Here is a 20,297-nt window from a genome sequence, read left to right as displayed (position 1 = left end):
TCGTGTTGTAACTCCAAGCAAACGCAGGGTTTGTGGCAGGCACAGTATGCCCAGTGAGAGGATGAGTTTGCCTCCCAAAGGAGGTGCTAACTTACGATATGAATAAAGATCAGGAAGAAAAAAGGGGATCGCAAGGTGAAGGGTGCAGGAGTTTGGCAATAAAGCTGTAAAATAGGGGTGGGAAGGCTGTTTAGATGATGCATGCATAAGGAAAGTAAAAGATGCTTCATAAATAATCGATTTGCATACTCCTGTTGGCCGCAGTGATGGGGTTCTTTTCCAGCAGATCAGCCACTTCTCCTGTCCTGCAAATGCTGGTTGGAGCATCCACTGTGCAGGCTCCATCCTGCGACAGGGGATGCTTTGGTGGAGCATGCTGCCCTGCCTGGAAAACGCAGGTCATGCCGTGGGCTCAGCCCGAGTACGAGATCTCTGCCCTGGCACCAGCATCTCTAACAGCAGCTTCGGTCAAATTACAGGGTGTGCAAGTGCTAACTTGCTGGATGTATTTCCCGTTCAATTTTCAAAGTGATGCTTTTTAAATCTCGCTTTGCTGATGAGATGGCGAGGCTGGGGAGCAAGGGAAGAGAGGCTGGATTAGCTTCCAAAAATAAATGTGTCCTCACCTGAATCCTGAGCAGGGACGCGGTCAGGTCTGCTGGGAGCTCCGTCATCTCAGCTGCACCGTAATAGACTGTGCAGCGGCTGGAGTTCAGCGCCGGGCTGTGCCCTCTCTTTGGCATTGCCATACTCCCCGAGTGGGTTTTAAGCAGCATCCCAAGCACCGGAGAAGGGAAACAGCTGCTCCGCAAGGCATCTGTCGTTAGCTTCGAGCAAAGCGGAGCGCTGGTGCGAGGTGTTGGACTAGGTGGCCGTGGGGGATGCGGTGCGGTTAGAGCAGCAGTGGGGCAGCCCCCAGCGCCGGAGAGGCTGGGTGGGGAGGGGACCAGTGGTGCCCCAAGGGCGCTCCCTTCTCGGACAGTGGAGACCTGTTGATGGAGTAGTGGTGGCCAAGCGACAGTTTCTCCTGGTCACCTCCATCAGTGGAAGGTGTCTCATCTGGACTCATGGTGTGCCCCTGGCATGCGCCCAACAAGAGCATCCGAATCTCCTGGGGCAACCAGGTCTCTCCTGATGACTCTGTATTGCCCAGCTTCACCCCCTTCCCTGCGGAGTTTGGGGGTTGCTCTGTCCCACCCGACTGTAGCTGACAGTGATTCAGTCATCTTAACGCCGCACTGCTCCATGAGGGTTTCCCAGTGAGTTTGTACCTCCTGCTGGCCTCTCTAGACCTGTGGATGCTCGAGCTCCTCATTGGCTTGTTGGCTTTCACCTAATGCTTCAAATAAATCCAAATAAAATAGAACCCACCAACCCAGCCTGGCCGAGTGTGCGGGTCTGAGCGGAGCCACAGGGCAATGGGATCCTCCCAGCCTCATGGGATTGTTCCTCGGTGCAGGCATCCCTTAGCCTGGTGCCAGGCACGTGGCCTTCGAGACAAGGGATGGTAGTCTGAGAGTGACCCACAAGCCATGTGGGCACCGCGCGGGTTGGGTGCCTGCTTCGGCAGCTGGCTTTCGTGTGTTGGAAAATACTGAGCTGCTTTGTGGCACATGCTGTGAGCTTCTGTGCCTGACAAAATAAAACTTGTTTTGTAATATCTCCTGCCTGTCAAAAGCGGCTGGCTCTGTAGGTCGCTTTGTTGTTCAGCGTAGTCCCCCTGTGATGACTGAATATTTATATATATTTGTGTAAATAATTAACGTTCATTGGTGCTATATAACATCTAGAGGTGTAGATTCCTCCTGGCGTTAAGCGAAAGCAAATGATGCCATGGTCCAGGCAGCCCTTGGATATGGCTTGATTTTTTTTTTTTTTTTTTGACTTGACAAGATTTGCCGAATAAACCAAGGCTGACGAGAAATGACGGCAGCTTTGCCAGGGGAGCCTGGCAGGGGCGGTGAACGGCTCTGGGGGTGGGGGTTCCCAGGGAGAGGGTCTGTACAGGGCTCTGAGCAGGTTTTCTCCCTCCTCTGGGAAAATGTAGTCCCCAAGACGGATGTGACTCAATGAGTGAAAGAACACGAATGTTAAAAACCCAGCCAAACAAGGTGTGATGGGAATGATTGGGTTTGCAGACCTCAGGAGCTCTTCCAGCGCTACTGAGCTGATGTCTTTGTTTTCAATGCCTGCCCTTCCCTGGGGTTGGGGCTTTCCTGCATCCACACAGGGAACTGGGGGAGGCCGAGCAAGCCCCTGGTACAGCTTTGCCTTTTGGCCACCCACCCCTCTCTCTGCCTTCCAGGTTCCATGAAGAGCCCCGTCAACAAGACGGCGCTGACCCTGATCGCAGTCAGCTCCTGCGTCCTGGCCATGGTGTGCGGCTCCCAGCTCTCCTGCCCACTGACCGTCAAGGTGACGCTTCACGTACCCGAGCACTTCATCGCAGATGGTAAGACCCTCTGGGGACTCAGAACCCCACTGCCCCAGTGGGTGTGTTTGGGACGTGGGGGTCCCTCTCTTTGGGAATTGCCCCGGCTGTGTTTGGCTGCAGGGATCCCCCTTCCCAGAGGAGCAAAGTGCATCTGAAGCCGAAATGTTCTCAATCGCGTCTTTATTATTATTATTGTTGTTGTCGTTATTGTTATTGTTGTTACTACTAACGGTGTCTGATGGATATTCCTGTTTTCCTCCGAACTCGCTGACGAGCCCTAGGAGCCTGCACAGACAGACGTCCTTCTGTCCTGCAGCAGTAAAGCTGCTCGTCCCAGCCCCTTGCAGCAGTGCGGAGTGAAATTGCTAGGACTTGAGCAAAATCAGAGATGCTTTGAAAAATTAGATGAGGGCTGCTGTCACTATTCATTGCTTTCTCCAACTGGGCTCCTTGCGTTTGTTGTGTTTCACTGACCTTTTCTTTATAATGTGCAGTGAGCATCGAGTGCAAGTTTTCGGTAACACAAGGGCAAATATCATTTTCTTCCAGCAGATGGGACCCATTATTCAGTCGGCTCCAATTCCTCAGCTCCTGCGCTTGTCTCACTGCTCGGGGCATGCGGAGAGGGCACCTTTTCTTTGCCAGAAAGGTGCTGCACGGAGCCGATGCATCGCTGGCTGCTGGGGCGTCCCAGCGCGGCCAGCTCCTGTACAGCCCCCCACTTTGGGGGCCGGGATGGAGGGCAGCTCTTGGGGGGATTAATATTTTGGGGAGAGGTAGATGGTTAAAGAGATGCAGCAGCATGGCAGCAGCAGGGGGTGATGGAGAGGGGCTTAAACCATCACCCCGTGGCGGGGAGGGACTCACCAGCGTGTTTGAAGTGGGATTCAGCCCTGCTAAGAGTGGTTTCTTCTTGGCCTTGACATGCATTAGTAGGACGTTACCTGCGCCGCAACACCGACAGAGCACGTGCTCTTCCCAGCCCCACTGCTGACCCTCGCTGCCTCGTTAACCCTACTTCTATGTCTGCATCTAACGATGCTTATGGGATGGGTGTTGGGTGCAGCCAGTGGGTCGATGCCCCCGTGCTGGCGTGCGAGGCTGCTTCTGATCCCCGAGGATGCTTCTTAGCTGCTGACTCTGGAAATTACAACCCAGTCTCCAGGTATGTGGGCTATCCCAGCGGTCAAAGCTTGGTCCTTCAAGGCAAGAGGAGGAGAGCATCTACTTTGTGGTCTCAGATTGGAGGAACTGGACATCAGCGGAGATAGGAAAAAGGCATAACTTGAAACAAGGGACTTGTCTGCGCCTTGACCTGTTTCTAAAGGGCTTTAAGGATTGTTCAGGCTGCACATAAATATTCTGAAGTCTTCACTGATGGTTATTCCAAGTAGCTGGAGAACAGAAACTCTTTTTGCACTTGGGAAATGAGGTTGCTCCAGTGTTAACTCATGTCCCTTTGAGATGGGCACCGGCCAGTTCATCACTCGGGCTAAGAGTTCACAGCTGGTTTTGGTACGTGCTGAAGGTCAGCCAGGAAGGCAGCGATGGAGATAGGACCTCGCCATCCTGCTCCCGGCCTGCAGTTCTGGCCTGGGGAAGACAGCCTGTCTTCGAAAAAGAAAATAAAACAAAATGCAATGTGACTCCGTAAAATGAAAGTGAAAAGCGCTGAGCCTGTGCTTGTCACCGGGAAGGGGGTGGCAATGCAAATTATGCAAATACGGAGAACACTCAAATGGAAATGACAATGAAATACCAATAAAACAGATTAATATCCCTGAAACTGGGGGAAATGGGATGATCTCCAGTCTCGACTTAATGACTTTTCTAAAGAGAAAGTGGCAAGAGGACTGGTAAAAATGGTTTGGAGAAGAATTAAAATGAGCTTTGTAATGAAACTGTAAAATATAATTACAACATGTGAAAATTTTTAAATATTTTTTTATAAGAAACAGTCAAATTCTTCACACAGAAGCAGCCAAGACATTTTGCAGCGGCTATCACTTTTACTGAAATCACATCATTTCATGCGATGGCAGAGTCCCTTGCCTGGGAAGAGAAAAGCTCTTAAAGTTGTCCCTTCTTTTTGAATAACAACAAATCCCATGGCAGCACCCAACTGGCAGAAAAATATTACAAAATATTTAAAGACATCACAGAACTGAGCCGGGTTGGGAAATTTTAATGATATCCAGGAAAACGCGGCTGGCTGTTTGCAGAGGCTTGGCACCCGGAGTCTTACGCTGGTGGAAAATAGGGGACTTGCTCCTCCCTGGCGATCTCCTGGGTGGGTTTAAAGCTGCTTTTTGCCTGGGTACAAAAGAGGGTTGGGGTGGGGGCATCGCCACGTGAGCGAAGCGGCGGCGGAGCTGATGTCTTTGGCCTGGCCAAGGCTGGGAGCTTTGATCAGTCTTAAACCAGCCTCTCACGTGGCACCTGATGGTGCACACCGTGTCTCGTAAATGTTGCTATGCACTAAAATAGGCTGGTTCCTGAAGCTGTTCTCTATTGTATTTTGCATGACGATAAGGCAGGCTCTGCGAGAAGGCAGGGCTGGTGCATTCACGGGAGATGTTCCCGTGCGAGAGAAGGGTGCCCTCTCATTCCTTTTTGAAATGCGGTATTTCAATAGACGCCGGTAGCCAAGGAAAATCTTAAAGCGGAGCAGCTACCAACACCTCTGCAGGAAAAGCCAAACAAAGACAGAGGCTGAAAGAAATCCCTCTGCTAGCAGATGAAAACTCGTCTTTGAAGGAAACTTTAAATAGACGCCAGCCAGCTCCAGCGCGCCAGGAGCCAAAGCCAAGTTGGGAAAAGGAAGGGGGGGAAAAAAGCCCCACCAAATGTCTCCAGCCTTGGAGGAAAGCAGCTTTCCCCTTCTGCAGTGAGCAACGGCGTTAGAGAAAGAAGCTCCCGAGCCCACTGGAGTCGCAGGATGGGAACGGGGGAAGGACTGGGACCAGGAGCCAACTGGCAGCGAAGGCTGGGAGAATATATTCCAGCAGCAGTGTTAATAACCAGCCTGTCTCTATTGCCCTTATTTCTCTTTCGGTTCGTTTTCTTCCTTTTGTTCATTTGATGGGGTTCCCCCCCCAGCTCCTCTCCCCTCTGAGCAATTACTGCCTGGTTTGTACAGCTGCTCTGCCTTCATCTCGCGGGGCGGCCAAATCCGGGAAAGCCTGGCAGAAGCTGCCGTGGCTGCCAGGGGAAGGCTGGGGGCCGCCGGGAAACAGGTCGGTCCCTCTAAATCTTCTCTTAGGATGCGATGGTTGGAGCGTCCTCTCCTCCTTTTTGCTGCTCGAGGGCATCGTGTTTTGGGGCAGCCTCTGCCCGTGCTGAGCAGAAGGCATCGTTCCAATTTTGGAGATGGCTCGGATTTATAGAAGGAATCGTAGTGGCTTTTATGAGGATATGGAAATGCAAAGCATTATTTAGAGGACCCTTTAACAGTGTCAAAGAGGGGAGAAAGGAAAGAGAACCCCTCCATCTAAGTAATAAAACGCCTTAGGAATACGTGAGCCACTCACCTCTATACATTCAGTAGTTGGGCTTTTTTTTCTTTCTTGTAAGTAATCATTCAAAAAGCAGAGATACAGCAATGGGAGCGGCTTGCAGGGAAGGCAGGGCTGGAGAAAGATACCCCAGAGGACTCAGCCTGGAGTATGTCCTTGCTGCACAACAGTTTGAAATATAGTATCAATTAAAGCTTCCCATTTTTACAGCCTGCAAAGAGGTTATATATGGTGTGGGTGGATGTTTGTATCTGGATACTTTAGTGGGAGAGGTAGGTGAGATCCTCCAGTGGTACAGAAGGAAGCAAGAGCTACATTTAGCTAGGGGCTTGTAGGGCTTTGTTTTATAAGTGAAAATAAAGGGCATAAAGCAGGTTTCTGTCACTTCAAAGACATCTCAGAGCATTCACAACCTCCTTTCCTCCTCTTCTGAGACACGTGCCAGAGAAGATGCAGTAATCCCTCGGGCTCAAACCTCGCTGAGCTGCGGACTGGGTGGTTTATGGAGGTCAGGAGCAGAGGCACCGCTTGGCAGGTGCTGTCCTCACGGTGGGCTCTGCTCCGAGCCACCCGCGTTTCTGCTTCAGCCCTCCTGCAAACGTGGATACATTCCCCCAGGATGAACGCTGCCCTGCAAGCAACGGGGGGAGGAAAGCAAATCCAGTCCCACCCTGTGCAAAGCCAGGAGAGCAGTGGGAGGTGGAATTGCCGGTCAAGATCATGCTTTGGGTTTGAGTGTCTGACAAGATGGCAGAGTTGGAGGAAACTTCTTTGTGGCTTCTTTTTTTTTTTTTTCTTTTAAGCTTCGTGTGTCTGCATCTGCCTGTCTGAACGATGACGCTCTGTGTTTGTCACGCAGCTGATCGGTAATTGTTTCATCTGAAGATTATTTCCTACCTTCCCCCCACCACTGTTTCCTCCAAGATGCCAGTGGAATTGGATGCTGCTATTAGCAGCTTGTGTTAATTTTCTCCGAAGATTGCCGGAGCTCTGCAGACTTCAATTGTTGGACTCGCAACAACTTCTCATTTTGGTTTTAATTAAATGCGTTGCTTTAAATTGTTTGCTTTTGACATCTCCTGCTCAATCTTCTGCAGCCCTCAGAGGTGACCAGGCATTAGCTTGTGTCCTCAGGCGCTTACCTGCACGTGTGCTCAGCACGTGCTGCACATGCGGTTGCAGAGAAATGAGCAGCGGGAGGTGGGGGACCGGCTGCCTCCCCATCCCGTTTTACAACAAGGAGAAGCTGGAGACGCTCTTTGATTTACACGTGAAACACCCCAGGTTTATACCAGAAGGATGGAGAAAGGAATCTGACCTCAAAGGTATCTCTCCAAGCTTTCAGAGGGATGCTGCCATCGGGGTACCCCACATTCTCCAGCTGGTCCCAGCCCCACCAGCCCCCTCTGAAATCAGCAGAGGGAATTGGCTGGCTTAAAAGAAGTTTTTTCTTGTGCTATTTTCTCCCCCTGGAGTCATTCTGCTGCAGAGGTGCCTGTTTTGCTGTATGGAGACCTGGGTCAGGGCTTCGGCAGAAGCCATACTTTCCTGTTGCAGACTTGGTGCCAGGTCTGGCTGCCCCGGACCCCGCATGTTTCTGGTAAGGTGGCCATGTTTGGGGGCAGCTTTACAGATTGCATTTAATTCCATCAGCTCTTAATCACCGGGTCACCTCCGTGTCTGCATTACAGCTCACGCCTGTTCCCGTGCCTGTTTGGCTGGCAAGAAAATGTGAGCAAATGGCTGCAGCGTTACCAGACATGAACTCTAAATATTAACATCAATTTATAAACTGTATCAGCGTGGATCAAAGGGATTCCAAGACAGTTTTATGGCGCAAACGCTCTTTGCATGAGGAACTAATAAGATTCTGGAGGCTGAAGTACATTATGTTTTTATCGTGCCTTTGACGGGCTTGTGATCCTGTGCTCGGCTCTTCCCTGTGCCGGCCCGGCTCCCCTGGCCACGTGCCTGCTGCAAGCGCGCCTGGCTGCCAGGGCAGCTTGGTTTGCAAGGGGAGGCAAATGCCTCTTCCTTTCTCCTTTGCAGGATTCATCGGAAAAAAGCTGGGGGGATTGGTGTTGATATTTGGATGGTGTCAGCAGGGGCCAGTTCAGAGCTGGGAGTTGTTGCGTCCTGAGAGAGGCAGGATGCACCCACCACTGGGGAGGTGGCATCCAGCGCCTGCTGAGCTTCTACCAACACCATTTATCCTCTAATTTAGGAGGGATGGTGAGGGAAGACTACAGTAAGGCACAGCATCTTTGACCAACTAACCTGCTCCCTTCCCAGGTGGAGAGATGCAGACGTTGACTTCTGCATCTGCAGGATGAGACCCTGCCTGCCTGCGGCGTGGTGGTGGGTCAGTCCCGGGAAGCTGGCTTAGGCCACGCTTGCTTTCGAACAAGAATTCATGGGATACTTGCAGCAGCTATGATGCAGCAATGCAGTGAGGATTTTTGGAGGCTGCATAGCTATAAGAACGTGCTACTTCACTTTATCGTTCTCCCAACGAGTAGCATTGCTGATGTGCAGTCTCTCGGTGAGCGGGTGGTAGCTTTCCTCGGTCCTGTGGCGTATTAACTTTGCACATGCTGCCTCTTGGTTCTGTTTTCTGCCATCCTGGGAGGACATTGGGTCTTGGTGCTGGCTGAAAAATCTCCATTCACACACACACTTTATGTTTTTTAAAGCTTATCATAACTCATCTGTCATATACTTCATGGCGTGATTAGATTTAGTCTGGATTCCCCCAAATCCTTGTCCAATATCTAGAGAACATCACTGAGAAAGAGACCCAGGCTGGAGCATCGGAGTTGGGAGATATGGAGCATTAAGGAGAAGCTTTTCTTTAGGAGTCTAATTTCCATCTCGGTTATCGCTGGCCCAGATGCCTACTGAGGACGGAGATGTGCTGTTACTAACGCCTGCACAATTATATTGTCTAATTACGTCATGGGAGATCTTGTTGCTGCGTGAGCTTGACCACAAGGTAGGGGTGGGAAGATGCTGTCTCCCTTGGGTTTGGGAAAAGGCGTCCAAGTCATCACCTGCTGAATAAAGTTAAATCCGTGCATTGCTTGTCAGAAGTTCAGCCCTGGCAAAATTGAGACCGACTGCCAAGAAAACCCAAAGAAAGAGTCTGTCAGCATGATCAAGAAAGTGCAATTTAACAATTAAAATGTAACCCTGCTCCTCCCACAGGAAAGATGCTTCTAGTCTGAGCTGTAATTACATACAGATTTGTATCACTAATTTGCTTCTGCTTTGCCAGAGTGAAAAAGCTCTGGCAGGATTGACAGTGTTTCTAAGGGATGGGGGTTTCTGGGTTTGATCATCAGCGGGTTGGGGAGCGCTGGCACGAGCAGCCCGCGGCGGCGGTGCAAGTAGTTCGTCTGCTGAAAATACATCCTGGAGTCAAGCACTGCGTGCGATATAAACTGTATGCATTTCAGCTGATGGAAAACTAAATGAAAGGCGTGTCTATAGGCTTTTGCTTTTTTAAAAACTTGCTATCGTAACTTTCTGTTTAGGCATTTCATCTTGTTCAAGAGCAAAACCATTTGAAAAGGAAGATGAAGCTTGAATTTTAACCCGGTGTGATACTATCCCTGGTTTCAATTTAGAGTGACGAATTAAGAGTTCGACTTCGAAGAATTTAAATTATTCCAAAATTACCAAGTTTTGCACTGAGCAGGAGAGGGGTGGTAAAGCTGAGCACCGCGCTAGTCTGTGGGTGCAATCCTGCACCCAGCCCGGTTTGCTTGCTTAGGTCAGTATATGTGTGTCCTGGAAATCCAACGTCTGGTTGGCTCTTCTGCATTTTCTGACGGAAATTTAAGAAGCAGAAGTTTTCATTCCCTGGGACCAGGGCAGGAGAGCGAGAGCTGATCCATGGAAGGAGCTGACAGGGGAGGAGTTTTCTCTTTGGGAAATGTTCTTTCAAGTTTAACAAGGGGAAAAAAAAGGTCTTTAAAGAAATCAAACAGGGTTATTCTTTGTACCTATAGAATGGACCAAGAGGGATAATCCTTCCTCTAGCATTTTGAAAAAAAAATTCTGTAACAAGATTATAATTGTACGATAGTATAGGGTTGGATACATTAATAGCAACCTGTAGTATGGCTTTCCAACACAAAATACTAATTTTAGATGAAAGGGAGTTTCGTTGGCCAAGATACAGCGAATGGACCAAAGAAGACAAAAAGAGCAGAGGGAGGAAGAAATAGAAATTCTTCAAAAAAATTATTTTTTTATCTCTTCCCTTGAAAACAAGAGAGAGCGAGAGAAAGGGAAAGCCAAACCCTTTTGGCTGCCTTTTGGGCTCTTTGTTCTTTTCCCTTGTTAGATATCTCTTCTCAGCTGTTTTATCCTGTTGTGTTCTGGAAAATGATTTTTGAAATGTCAAAACTTCAAGCCTCTTTTGTCAAGGCTTAAGCAGTTCCACTGAACTTTGAAGGAGACCCCAGCACGAGAGACATGAACTTTTGCTGCTGCCTTAACTGATCTGGCTTTGATCAGCGTTGAAGAAGGAATTGGGGGAGAACACATGCATGCAAAAACCCAAACAAATCAATCCCCCGAAGTGCTGGTGGACCTCATGGAGCCGGGAGGCAGTTGTGTAGCCATGTACGGATGTTCTCCATGGCATTGCAATGCTGCTCTACCGCATAGACTGGCTCGTAAAGCCAACAGCACTCAAGGGACATGTCCTACAATGGGGGTTCCTGGGAGGAGGTGGTGGTGGTGGAGAGCTGCCATTTCGTTGTTGTATTCCCTTGTTTGGTTGACGGTTGCTTTACCCTGGGGCCTAAATGTCTCCATTGAAGCGGGGGTTCACCAAGTTTTTGAGTAGGAAGCTCAAAACTTGTGTCCAGGAGGACACCTGGGAGGGGACGGGGTTAGCAGTAGAGGACAGCAGGGTGGACAGTCTCTCTGGGTCTTTGGAAAGTGTCTCTGCTGGGATCTGCTCCCGGGGTCCACAGGCAGCAACTGTAGGTGTGCATCAAACCGTAGGTTGGGTGCGGGTGTAGGGTGATTCAGTGGGATCTGAGGTCCTCGAGGCAGGTTTTCAGAGGGTGGTTTGGAGAGGGGTCTACCCCCCGCTGCCCCGGCTGTGTGAGCCCCTCGGGTTCCCTGTCACCCCCCTTCCCTCCGCCTTGATTTCCCTCCATTGAGGAAACATTGGTGAAAACAAACCTGGCTGATGTTCCTGGCAAGCTAAAGATGTTTGAAACGGCTCTTGCTTAGAAAATGTTTGTTCTCGGTAGCTTCTAAAAGGATTTGATACTCAACCTGCCCTTTCCAAGCTTTTCAAGATGGTTTTGATAAGTGCGCGCTGGTGACTTTTGAAAACTGTTTTCTATGTGTGGATTCTTTGAAAATAAAGAGAAAAATTGTGTGAAAAAGGCTTTGAAATCTTCAGAATTTTAGCTTTCAAAATATTTGTAAAATGCCTTTTCCTGTTATTTTTTTCTCAGGCAAGCTATAAAGAGATCAAGGTTGGGATGTTTGTTTGTATTTTCAATGGGAGTGAAGGTGATGAGAGTGTTTGTGAACATCTCTAAAAATCTTACCCAGCTGAGCTGTGATACACTCAACTTCAAAGATGTGAGAAGTTTCCTTGCTGGAGTTGTCCCCTCCTTCCTCCTAGGAAGGAAGGAAAGTGTTTACAATTAACTAAAACCTTTAATTTCTCCAGGTTGGGGTTTTTTTTTTCTTAGACTGAAGTAGAAAAGCCTCCATTTTAGACTGAACTTGAATTCAGGGATTTTGGATTCAAATGTTTTCACTTCTGCTTTTTTTTTTTTTTAAACTTTTGATATTGAGGATGATTTCTCAATCAGACTTACTACAATCAAAATAAGTAATTAATCTTGAAAATGCCAGGACTTTTTTATTTAAGTTACAGTTGCATTAGATTTGGGAAGGTCTTTCTCTGTACAGAATATGGCAAAGCTTGATCAATTTTCAAATTATTTCAAGTTTCCCAAATTTGTGGTTTTACGTGGACACCAAACTTCTGCTGAAAGAGAAGTTACTGGCTCCTCACCGGGTGTCACATTTCGGTGTTGATTTAGGAGGTACTTCCATAAATAGATAGTTTTTGGGGTTTTATACTTCCAGCAGCAAACAAGCTGGGTTATCCAAAGAAGATGAAAATTTGGCACCAAGGCCATGAATGTTCTTCCTCCTCAGCTCAGCACGTGGGGCTGGTGGGGAGCTCCAGAACTCACCCCTCCATCGCCCACCCCGACCATGGCGTCCCCGCCGTGTAGCAGCTCCTGGGCCAGGATGCTCTGCCAGCTCGAGTCACCTTCGTCTTTACGAATACCAATTATATGACTATTTTACGTCTGATTTGCTTCCGTTACTTTCAGGCTGGCTGTATTTTAACTAGAAGTGGGGTTCATTACGTAGGGATTTAATCGAGAGCTCTTCAGTCTTCGGGTGCAGAGGGAGTTGTCTGTAGCTGAGCCTCAAAATGTGCTTACGTGCCTCCCAAGCCTCGCTCTTTATTAGGGAACTACAAAAATAAGGAAGAAAGCAAGACTGACGGGTTACTGTATAGACACGTACACATAGCAAACACTCCCAGTGGGTTCATGATGCATTTCTGGTTGGTAAGATAAACCAGCAACAGTTATCATTGGTATTTAAAACTATCTTTAAATATTCATGGAAAAGAATGATAATTAGAAATAAAATTACGGGGCTGTAAGGTACTTCTTTGTGCTCAGTGTTTCGATGCTTTCCACTGGTGCTGTGGAGTTTACCCAGCAATTCACTGCTGCCGTGTGTCTGATTGAGATGTATCCTGCAGCCCTGGTGATGCAGGCTCCTGCCTTGCTGTGTCTCCAGAGCAGCTGGATCCTGGATGTCTAATTTTCATTTGCTTGAACAGTCAGTAGCTTGGCAGCCTCCATTGGCTGGGAGTGTAGAGATGCGTCTGTCAATATGTTTATGGTGTATAAACGGTGTAAGTGTCGAAGATCTGAATTCATGTGAAATTAGGGCCCAGATTTGTGTGGTGCTGAGATCTCAGGATGCCTCAAAATGGGGTCGCTCACTGGGGTGCTTGACTTCAGGCTTTGCTTTTTTTAATCCTCTGCGTGGATAATGTGGCATGGGATGAGGTTTAGAAGGGATCCTTCTTGCTAAAGTGTCAGTGATTCTCTTCAGAAGGAAATCAGGAGTTCGTGTTCAAGCAGGTTCACGTGGGGTGGTTGCTGCTATGGTTTTTTTGTCCTGCTTTTTTAATTGCTTGGCTTTCATTGAGCTAAGATCTTATGCAGTGCTTAGAAAAATGATGTCCCAGTCCTTTTCTAAGTGATACAAGCCCAAAAGTTTCATGAAAATACACCCTGGATCTATAGACTTGCCATTCTTGGGTGATCACTAAGAAGGATTTGAATCTTCAGATAGTGGTTGCAAATTTTGCTCACGTTTGCAAGTCCTAGCGCTTAGTGGAAGGATGGCTGTGGGTTCCTGGGCTACCTGGCAGTTCCCCTTGCCCGCTCCTCTTTGAAGGTTTCTTCTCCCCTGTTTTTAGAGGCTTTTACCCTGGTAACTTCTGCAAAACACCACTTAATGGCAGAGGTTTTTTGGCTCCCCTCTGATCTGTGCAGCACTATTATGGAGGCAGTCTTACAATCAATGTAATTGAAGATCAGAGTTAATGAGGACCTCTGCGCCTGCAAAATCCCCCAAGCGATGCTGGGCCTCAGATGTTAGATAAGGAAATGATTGGGCTGAACTGAAAATCTATTTGGCTAATTAGATGATGCATATTCCCAGATGCCAGTGGGGAAAAAATACGTTTCACAAAATAAAGAAACACAAGATTTTGTAAGAAAAGATTTTTGGCAGGAATTCACTTCTAACTCTCAGAAGGGAGAGGGTGAGGGAGTGTCTCTGATACGAGACCACTCATATGAGAAGTTGTGTGTTGAGCCAATTCACTCACCTTCAACTAAAGAACTGAAGTGGGAACAGCCCGTGCTGCCGCTGCCCATCTGGGTCCTGAGCCTGGCATCCAGGCATCTCGTGGACACCACCTGCATGAGCTGGGGAAGAGATGCTCCAATCTGATGGATCAGAATCGTTACATTGGTCCATATTTCTGCAGAGATCTGAGAATCAAATCCAGTATCTCGTGATGCTGAATAGGGTAGGGGTAGGGGTAGGTGAGTGTCTGGACAGAGGAGTATTCCAGCTGGTGGACCATTTGTTGGGGCACATTTGTATGGAGAGGAATGATCAAATGAAGTTCTTTGGGTCCAAGTGTTGGTGAACTTGGTATTATTTTGCTGATCTTGACATCACAGCAGCTCCTGAGGAGTAGAGTGTTCTGATATTGGGCCAAAACGCATGTATGTTTGTTTGTTTGTTTAATTTTTACACTCACTTAATGCACTTTTTTCCCACCCTCCAGGCAGCAGCTTCGTTGTGAGCGAGGGGAGCTACTTGGATATCTCTGACTGGCTTAATCCAGCCAAGCTGTCCCTGTACTATCAGATCAATGCCACGTCCCCCTGGGTGAGAGACCTCTGTGGACAGAGGACCACTGATGCCTGTGAACAACTGTGTGACCAAGAGACAGGTAAGGGAGGCCGGGGAAGAGTGAAGACCTTGCAAAACTTGGAGATGTGAGGGAGAAGGTTTGTCTCTGGGTACTTCAATGCCCGCTCGGCTCACCTCTGCATTAGCCTGGTGTTAGGCACAGAGGACCGAGAGGTACGAGCAGGGTCACACAGCGGTGACCCCCATCAGCAAAGTATCAAGGTGGGCACAAGGATGGGAATTCAAAATGGTGGACCTATCAGTTCTTTGGTGTGGCAGTTGCAGGCACGTGGAGTTTATCTGCTTCTAAGTTGTGCTATTTTGCTGTCCGGTCTGGAACACCTACTTGTGAGCTTGCCCTATCTCCAGCCCTTTTTTTTTTTTTTGACCAGTCCACCACAGCACTACGTTTCCCATTAGTGCTCCTGCCTGATGGTCACCTAGGTTGGATCTCTCCTCCAGCCCGTCCTCGTGGAGTTGTGAAGTCTGCCATCTTTCCTCATCTGTAAATGACCTTTTTGCTGAGCATGTTCTGCTTGCACGCGAAGGCTGCCTCTGTGAGGCAGCAGCCAGCCCTGCTGGGACTCTGAGATGTGGGGCCGGGCAAAGGAGAAGTGTCACCTTTCGTTCTGGCCCACGTGCTCCTGGGTGACAAACGAGGATCCCGCAGTGAGCTGGGAACACAGAAAACAGCAAATGTGCAACGAGTGAATGAAGGCAGGGGGTCTGCATGGGTGGGAAATAAGTATGTGACCCCAGCCAACGGCTGGCCCTCAGGAAGCGACATCTCCTCAGCTGGTGCGGGTGACAGGACCTTGCACGGGAAGGTGGCTCGGGGACTGTGCTGGTTTTTCATAACACAGAGTGTGCCATGCCCTCTGCAGCGGTGAGCGTTGCTCCTGCTCCCCAGTGCCTCGCCTCGGGTGGGACGCCTTCTTGGTGGTACGGAGACAAGTGGCCCTGTTGCTCCTGTGGTGCTCTGCATCTAAGGAGCATGCAACGCCCCCGTCTCCTTGCAGAGAAGTACTGTTCCCAGGTTAGCCCTGGCTCTCCGTGTGAGCCGCTTCCCTCCTCTCTAAGGGAGGGAAAATGAGAAAATGAGAGTTTCTCTGCTACCTGTGTTTGTGCATGAGACTCGTGGCTGCGAGTAGGGATGTTGGTTTCTGGTTTTGCCAGGGGCTTTGAGGAGGGATGGCTCACAGAGGAGAAGGCTTTTTCTAAGCCTCCTACTGCCACAAACTGTGCTGTTAATACACGGCACCTTGAGAAGAAGAAACCCTCCTGGGTCATGAACACACTATGAACTAGCGAGGGTGACCCTGTTCTCATCCCTCCCTGCTCAGCTGAGATGCAAATACTGAACTTGGTCTCAAAAATCCATTTTCCTGGTCAAGACAACGTTCTTTTTTAGTACTCCTGTTTCTGAAGGCTTGTCTGCACGGAGGCACTGGCAGGCATCGCTGCAGCAGGATAATTACCTGGATGAATTCCCCATGTAGACAAGCCCTGGTCATCACCTACAGTCCCAAGGAGGTCTGGGAGGTGGCAGCAGCCACCCTGGCAGATGGAGATGATGCAGGAGGAGGCTCTTCTCATCCAGATGTCACAGAGCAGAAGGATCATTTCAGGCATTGGTGAAATGAAGCCACCTCTGCAGGAGAGGGAGGATGCGTTCAGCTCTCCCCTGGTTCAGGGGAAGAGGAGAGAAAAAAAACTGTGTCCAACAGAAACCGCGGGGAGACCATGTGAAGCCAGACAGTGACGTCCCCACTGGAAGAGCCCCGTGGCTCTGCTCGCCAGCCCCATGCCATCCTTGGCACCGAGCAGAGCTGGTTTAATCCTTGCATGGCCTCCGCTGTGAGGAGCGGCTGTTTTCCCAAGCTGGCCCAGCTGCTGCTCCCCCTGCGTCCCCAGCTTGCCAGAGCAGCTTGTCGCTCTCGCTGGATGCCCCATGCTTGAGCAGGATGTGTCAGATCACGTTTGCAGGGAAGGGAGCGATGCTCGTTAGCCCAGGAGGTGCTCTGCTCCAGCACCGCGCTGGATCCTAACCTCGCCAGCTGCTCTGCAGCTCCTGTCCCTGGTTCCCATCCTCCCTGCTATACCCATGGTGGAAGGTGAGGGCAGAGCAGCCTTGACCTGAACCTTCAGGTTCCTCACCTGAAATCTGTCAATCGGCTTCTTCCCTCTCTCCCCAGCCTGGGAGTTCGCACGTGGATAAAGCAAAACCTTTCTCCAGTCTATGCCAGTTGGATCCGTAGGGGTAGAGCAGGACTGGCGGGTGGGGCTGCTGATTTTCAGAGCCTAAATCTAGGACTCCCTTAAGAGGTCCAAATTTCGCAAGAGCTGAGCAACTACCCACTGAAAATCAGGCCTTTGGAAGTATCTATTTGACACCCTACCCCAGGACATAGCCCCAGGCACCACTTACGTTCATCACCGTTGACCAGCCTTTAGCTGGTGAGAAGTTTCCATGCCAGGCTGGGAGGAGGATGTAACTCCGTGATGCACTGCATGTATTTTTAGATTTATTTTTATTAATGTCATTCTATTTTTAAGGGTGATTTATTTTTATCACCGTGAGAGAGGCAGGCCTGTGGTTTTACTATGGGACATAAATCCTGCCCAGATTTCAACCTTTTCAGGTCAGGGATTTTATCATCTCTGCGAGCATCCCAAGCGATGGGTGCTGGGGGTTTCCCCTGCCCTCTGTTCTCTCGGGCTGGGCGAAGCGTCCATGAGGAGGATGGACTGAGGTTTGTCCTGTCTGGAGGATGAAAGCCTTGAAGGTTTCCCCTGTGAAGAGCAGCAGAGCCAGCTTTGAGGTCCTACAGCACATTTATAGCTAATCTGATTTCAGCCTTACCCTTGGAGCCACTCTCTGTGGCAGTGTGGATACAGCCTTGTCCCAAAGCATCCTTGCCCCTAGGTGTAGGCAGACCTCTGCGGGCAGGACTCGTCCTCAGTGGCAGTGCCACGGGTTCCTGGCAGATGTTTGGACAGAGGCCCCCAGGTCACGTATGCTCTGTCTGGTGAGACTCGAGCTCTTACCCCTTCCCAGCGCTGAAGGACCTCTTCTGGGCTGGAGTTCTATATAAGATCTGTCCATACAATGTGCTGGCTCGTGACTCCAGCCACCAAGTATACTTCAGTACGAATAAGAATCCGCACTGAAAACGGAGGCTCTGAAACACTAGGAAATGCCAAAATACATTTTGCTTGCCTGACCTTAATTTGCCTTCCCTTGTGCCTTTGCCGTGTGACTCACTCTTTAATTAAATGATTGCTGCCCCCTGACAAATTTCAAACCTGCGTTGCAAAGCACCAGCTCATCAGAGCTTTTCAGAGGGAGCACCAACATCTGCACATGAGCAAAATATCACCTTTCTCCTTCCCCCCTGCCTTGGAAACGGCCAAGCTGGTTGGTCTGGAACGTGACTGCAAATGCATAAGTAAATGGATGCTGCTGAGGGTCTTCCCGCTGCAGACGCTACACGGTGGCCGTGCCCCAGCTGCCACGTCGGATGGGACAGGTACCTCTCCGGGGTCAGGATGCAGTCCTCGGCTGAAGAGGTTCAGCCAAAACTCTCCATCCTCTTGGCAGGTGCTGACTGTGCTGCTTGAAGCAAGAACGGGGAAGGTTTCTCATCTTCTGGGACTTGCAGTCAACTCTCCTCACTTTCCGTGTTTTGGACAGATGTGGAGTATGTTGCCAGCGCCGCCGCTCGTACCATGTGCTGGGATACCTCTGCGTAAAATCCAGGAGCGCTGCTGTTTCACTGGCCTCCTTTACCAGCACCGGTAACATTTATGAGAGCCTCCGTTTTCGGCGACATATGCAAATCCTGATTTGTGAGCACAATTACCTGCTTTGTATGCACAAAACTGATTCACATGTACATTCTGCGGGCATCGCTTAAGAGACCTGCTGGAGAATCAGTCCCTTAGGGCCAAATGCTGGAAAAAACAGCCTCTGATTTTGTGCTGTCAGGCTTGCCAGAGCAGTGGCATAAACGAGATGGATAGCTACCTTGATTAGCAGGTGCAAATGTGTTGAATTTTTTTTTCCCCATCTATAAATCAGGCACTTCTCCATTGAAATTCTCTCCTTTGCATCCACAATTGATGGCACCCCCCAAAGCAGTAGGCACACGCTTGTAAGGACCAAATGAGATGTGGTAGCGAAGGGTCTTTTCTGGAAATTGGCAGGAGGGAAAAAAAGGGTTTCCATCATCTTCTAAATGGGCTAGTTTGTCACCAGAGCCGCAGATGGTGATCCTGTCTGGGTAGGACAGGGGTCTTGCGGGCAGGAGAGAGATGAAAGTAATTTTTAAACAGAACCATTTTTTAAAGGCAACCTGTTAAGGGGATTTGGAGGTTCCTGAGCTGAGCATGTAAATCAGGAGATGACCAACCTTGGTGAGGGTGTATTCATGTTTATGAAAACAACCATTTTCTCCGATAGTTCAATTTAATATCATGCAGCTTTTGTGCACATCAAGTAATATTTGTTTGTTCTTGCGCACTTCTGCTATTTTTGCTGTTGGAGGAGCCTAGTGTCTTTATTGACTTAGACTTTTATAAGATGAGGTTCTGTCTCTCTAAGGTATGTAGTTTAATAACTTGGTCAAAAACCATGTAATATACGATTTCTTTTCCTGTGGCGGCACAGCTTGCCTTGTGCACCAAGCAGGGCAGGAGGCAGTTAACTCCCAAGCTTTGGGCTGAAGTGTTATACATAAACAGCAATCAAAATGCATGCCTGCGAGGGGGCTGAGTTAAGGTTATCTGCACTGTCTTTACGTTCTCATTTTCTGCCAGTAGAGTGTTTAATCCTGCAGCTGCTAATGTTCTTGTAATGGCATTTCTGTGCTTGTCTAAAGACCACGGAGAGGGGGGAAGAGGAATGAGTTTTGCTGTACGGAGCTGCTCCTGGGCCCATCTCCCCGGCTTGACCCATCCCACCAGTGCTGCAGGAGGTGGCTTCTCACCCCACCATGGTCAGCTCTGGGACAGCAGTCACCCCAGAAGATGACAGCCATGGCACTGTGGACTGTCCACCCTCGGGACCTCTCGCTGCTTCCTTGCATCAGCCGCACACTGTGCCCAGGGAGAACTTCCTCGGCGGCTGAGCAGATGATAATGAGAATAACATCCGTGCAGAGCGTAAACCCAGACGCAATCCTCAGAAGTTAAGCTTGCGCTTAAGTGCTGTGATGGATCTGGGTGAAGAGGGTGCCTTGCAGCGAGGGGAGAGGAGGGATAACTGTCAAATTTACTCCAGGTTTTCCCTCCGTACTCTGTGCCAGGTTGGCCGGGCAGGAGCCCCCTTCCCTGTCTCATTCCTTGAGAGCTAAACTGCATTTACTGAAATTGCATTTCTCGTCAGGATGAAGCGGAGACCCAGGTTTGGAAAGCACCATCCCCAAAGGCCAGGAGGAGCAGATAGCAAGGGCAAGAAGAGAAACTTTTCAGAGAGCTTTACCGGGAGCTGGTGCTGCCGCTGTGGTTGTTGGAGGAGCCACGGCCTCGGACAGGGGCCAACCTGATTAGAGGAGCAGCTCTCTGAAGACGCTTCACTTGTTAATTGAAGTTGGGAATTTAATGAACTATTAAGACCCTTGTTCATTCTCGCCTGTGTTTAATTTTCTCCGAATCTCTTTCTCGAAAGAGGCCCTTGCTCTGCCATCCCACAGGGGCACAGCAAACTCTTTAAGGATGGGTTTTGTTGCAGGGTTTTTTAACTTTCCTCTCATCTGTACCTCTGTTGACGGGAAACCCTGGTGCCA

General features: G+C 49.4%; 1 protein-coding gene across 1 annotated transcript in view; it reads left to right on the top strand.

Moving 5' to 3' along the window:
- The window catches only part of ASTN2 (astrotactin 2), a 364,218-nt gene that overhangs the window by 133,022 nt on the left and 210,899 nt on the right, over positions 1 to 20,297 (top strand). The window contains exons 6-7 of the mRNA XM_076355678.1: positions 2,306 to 2,452; positions 14,384 to 14,551. Of these exons, the coding sequence (XP_076211793.1) occupies positions 2,306 to 2,452; positions 14,384 to 14,551 (315 nt within the window). The remainder of the gene's footprint in view (positions 1 to 2,305; positions 2,453 to 14,383; positions 14,552 to 20,297) is intronic.

Source organism: Aptenodytes patagonicus, chromosome 18 (assembly GCF_965638725.1).
Source record: "Aptenodytes patagonicus chromosome 18, bAptPat1.pri.cur, whole genome shotgun sequence".
NCBI classification, from domain to species: Eukaryota; Metazoa; Chordata; class Aves; order Sphenisciformes; family Spheniscidae; genus Aptenodytes; species Aptenodytes patagonicus.
This window is presented reverse-complemented; position numbering and strand designations above follow the sequence as displayed.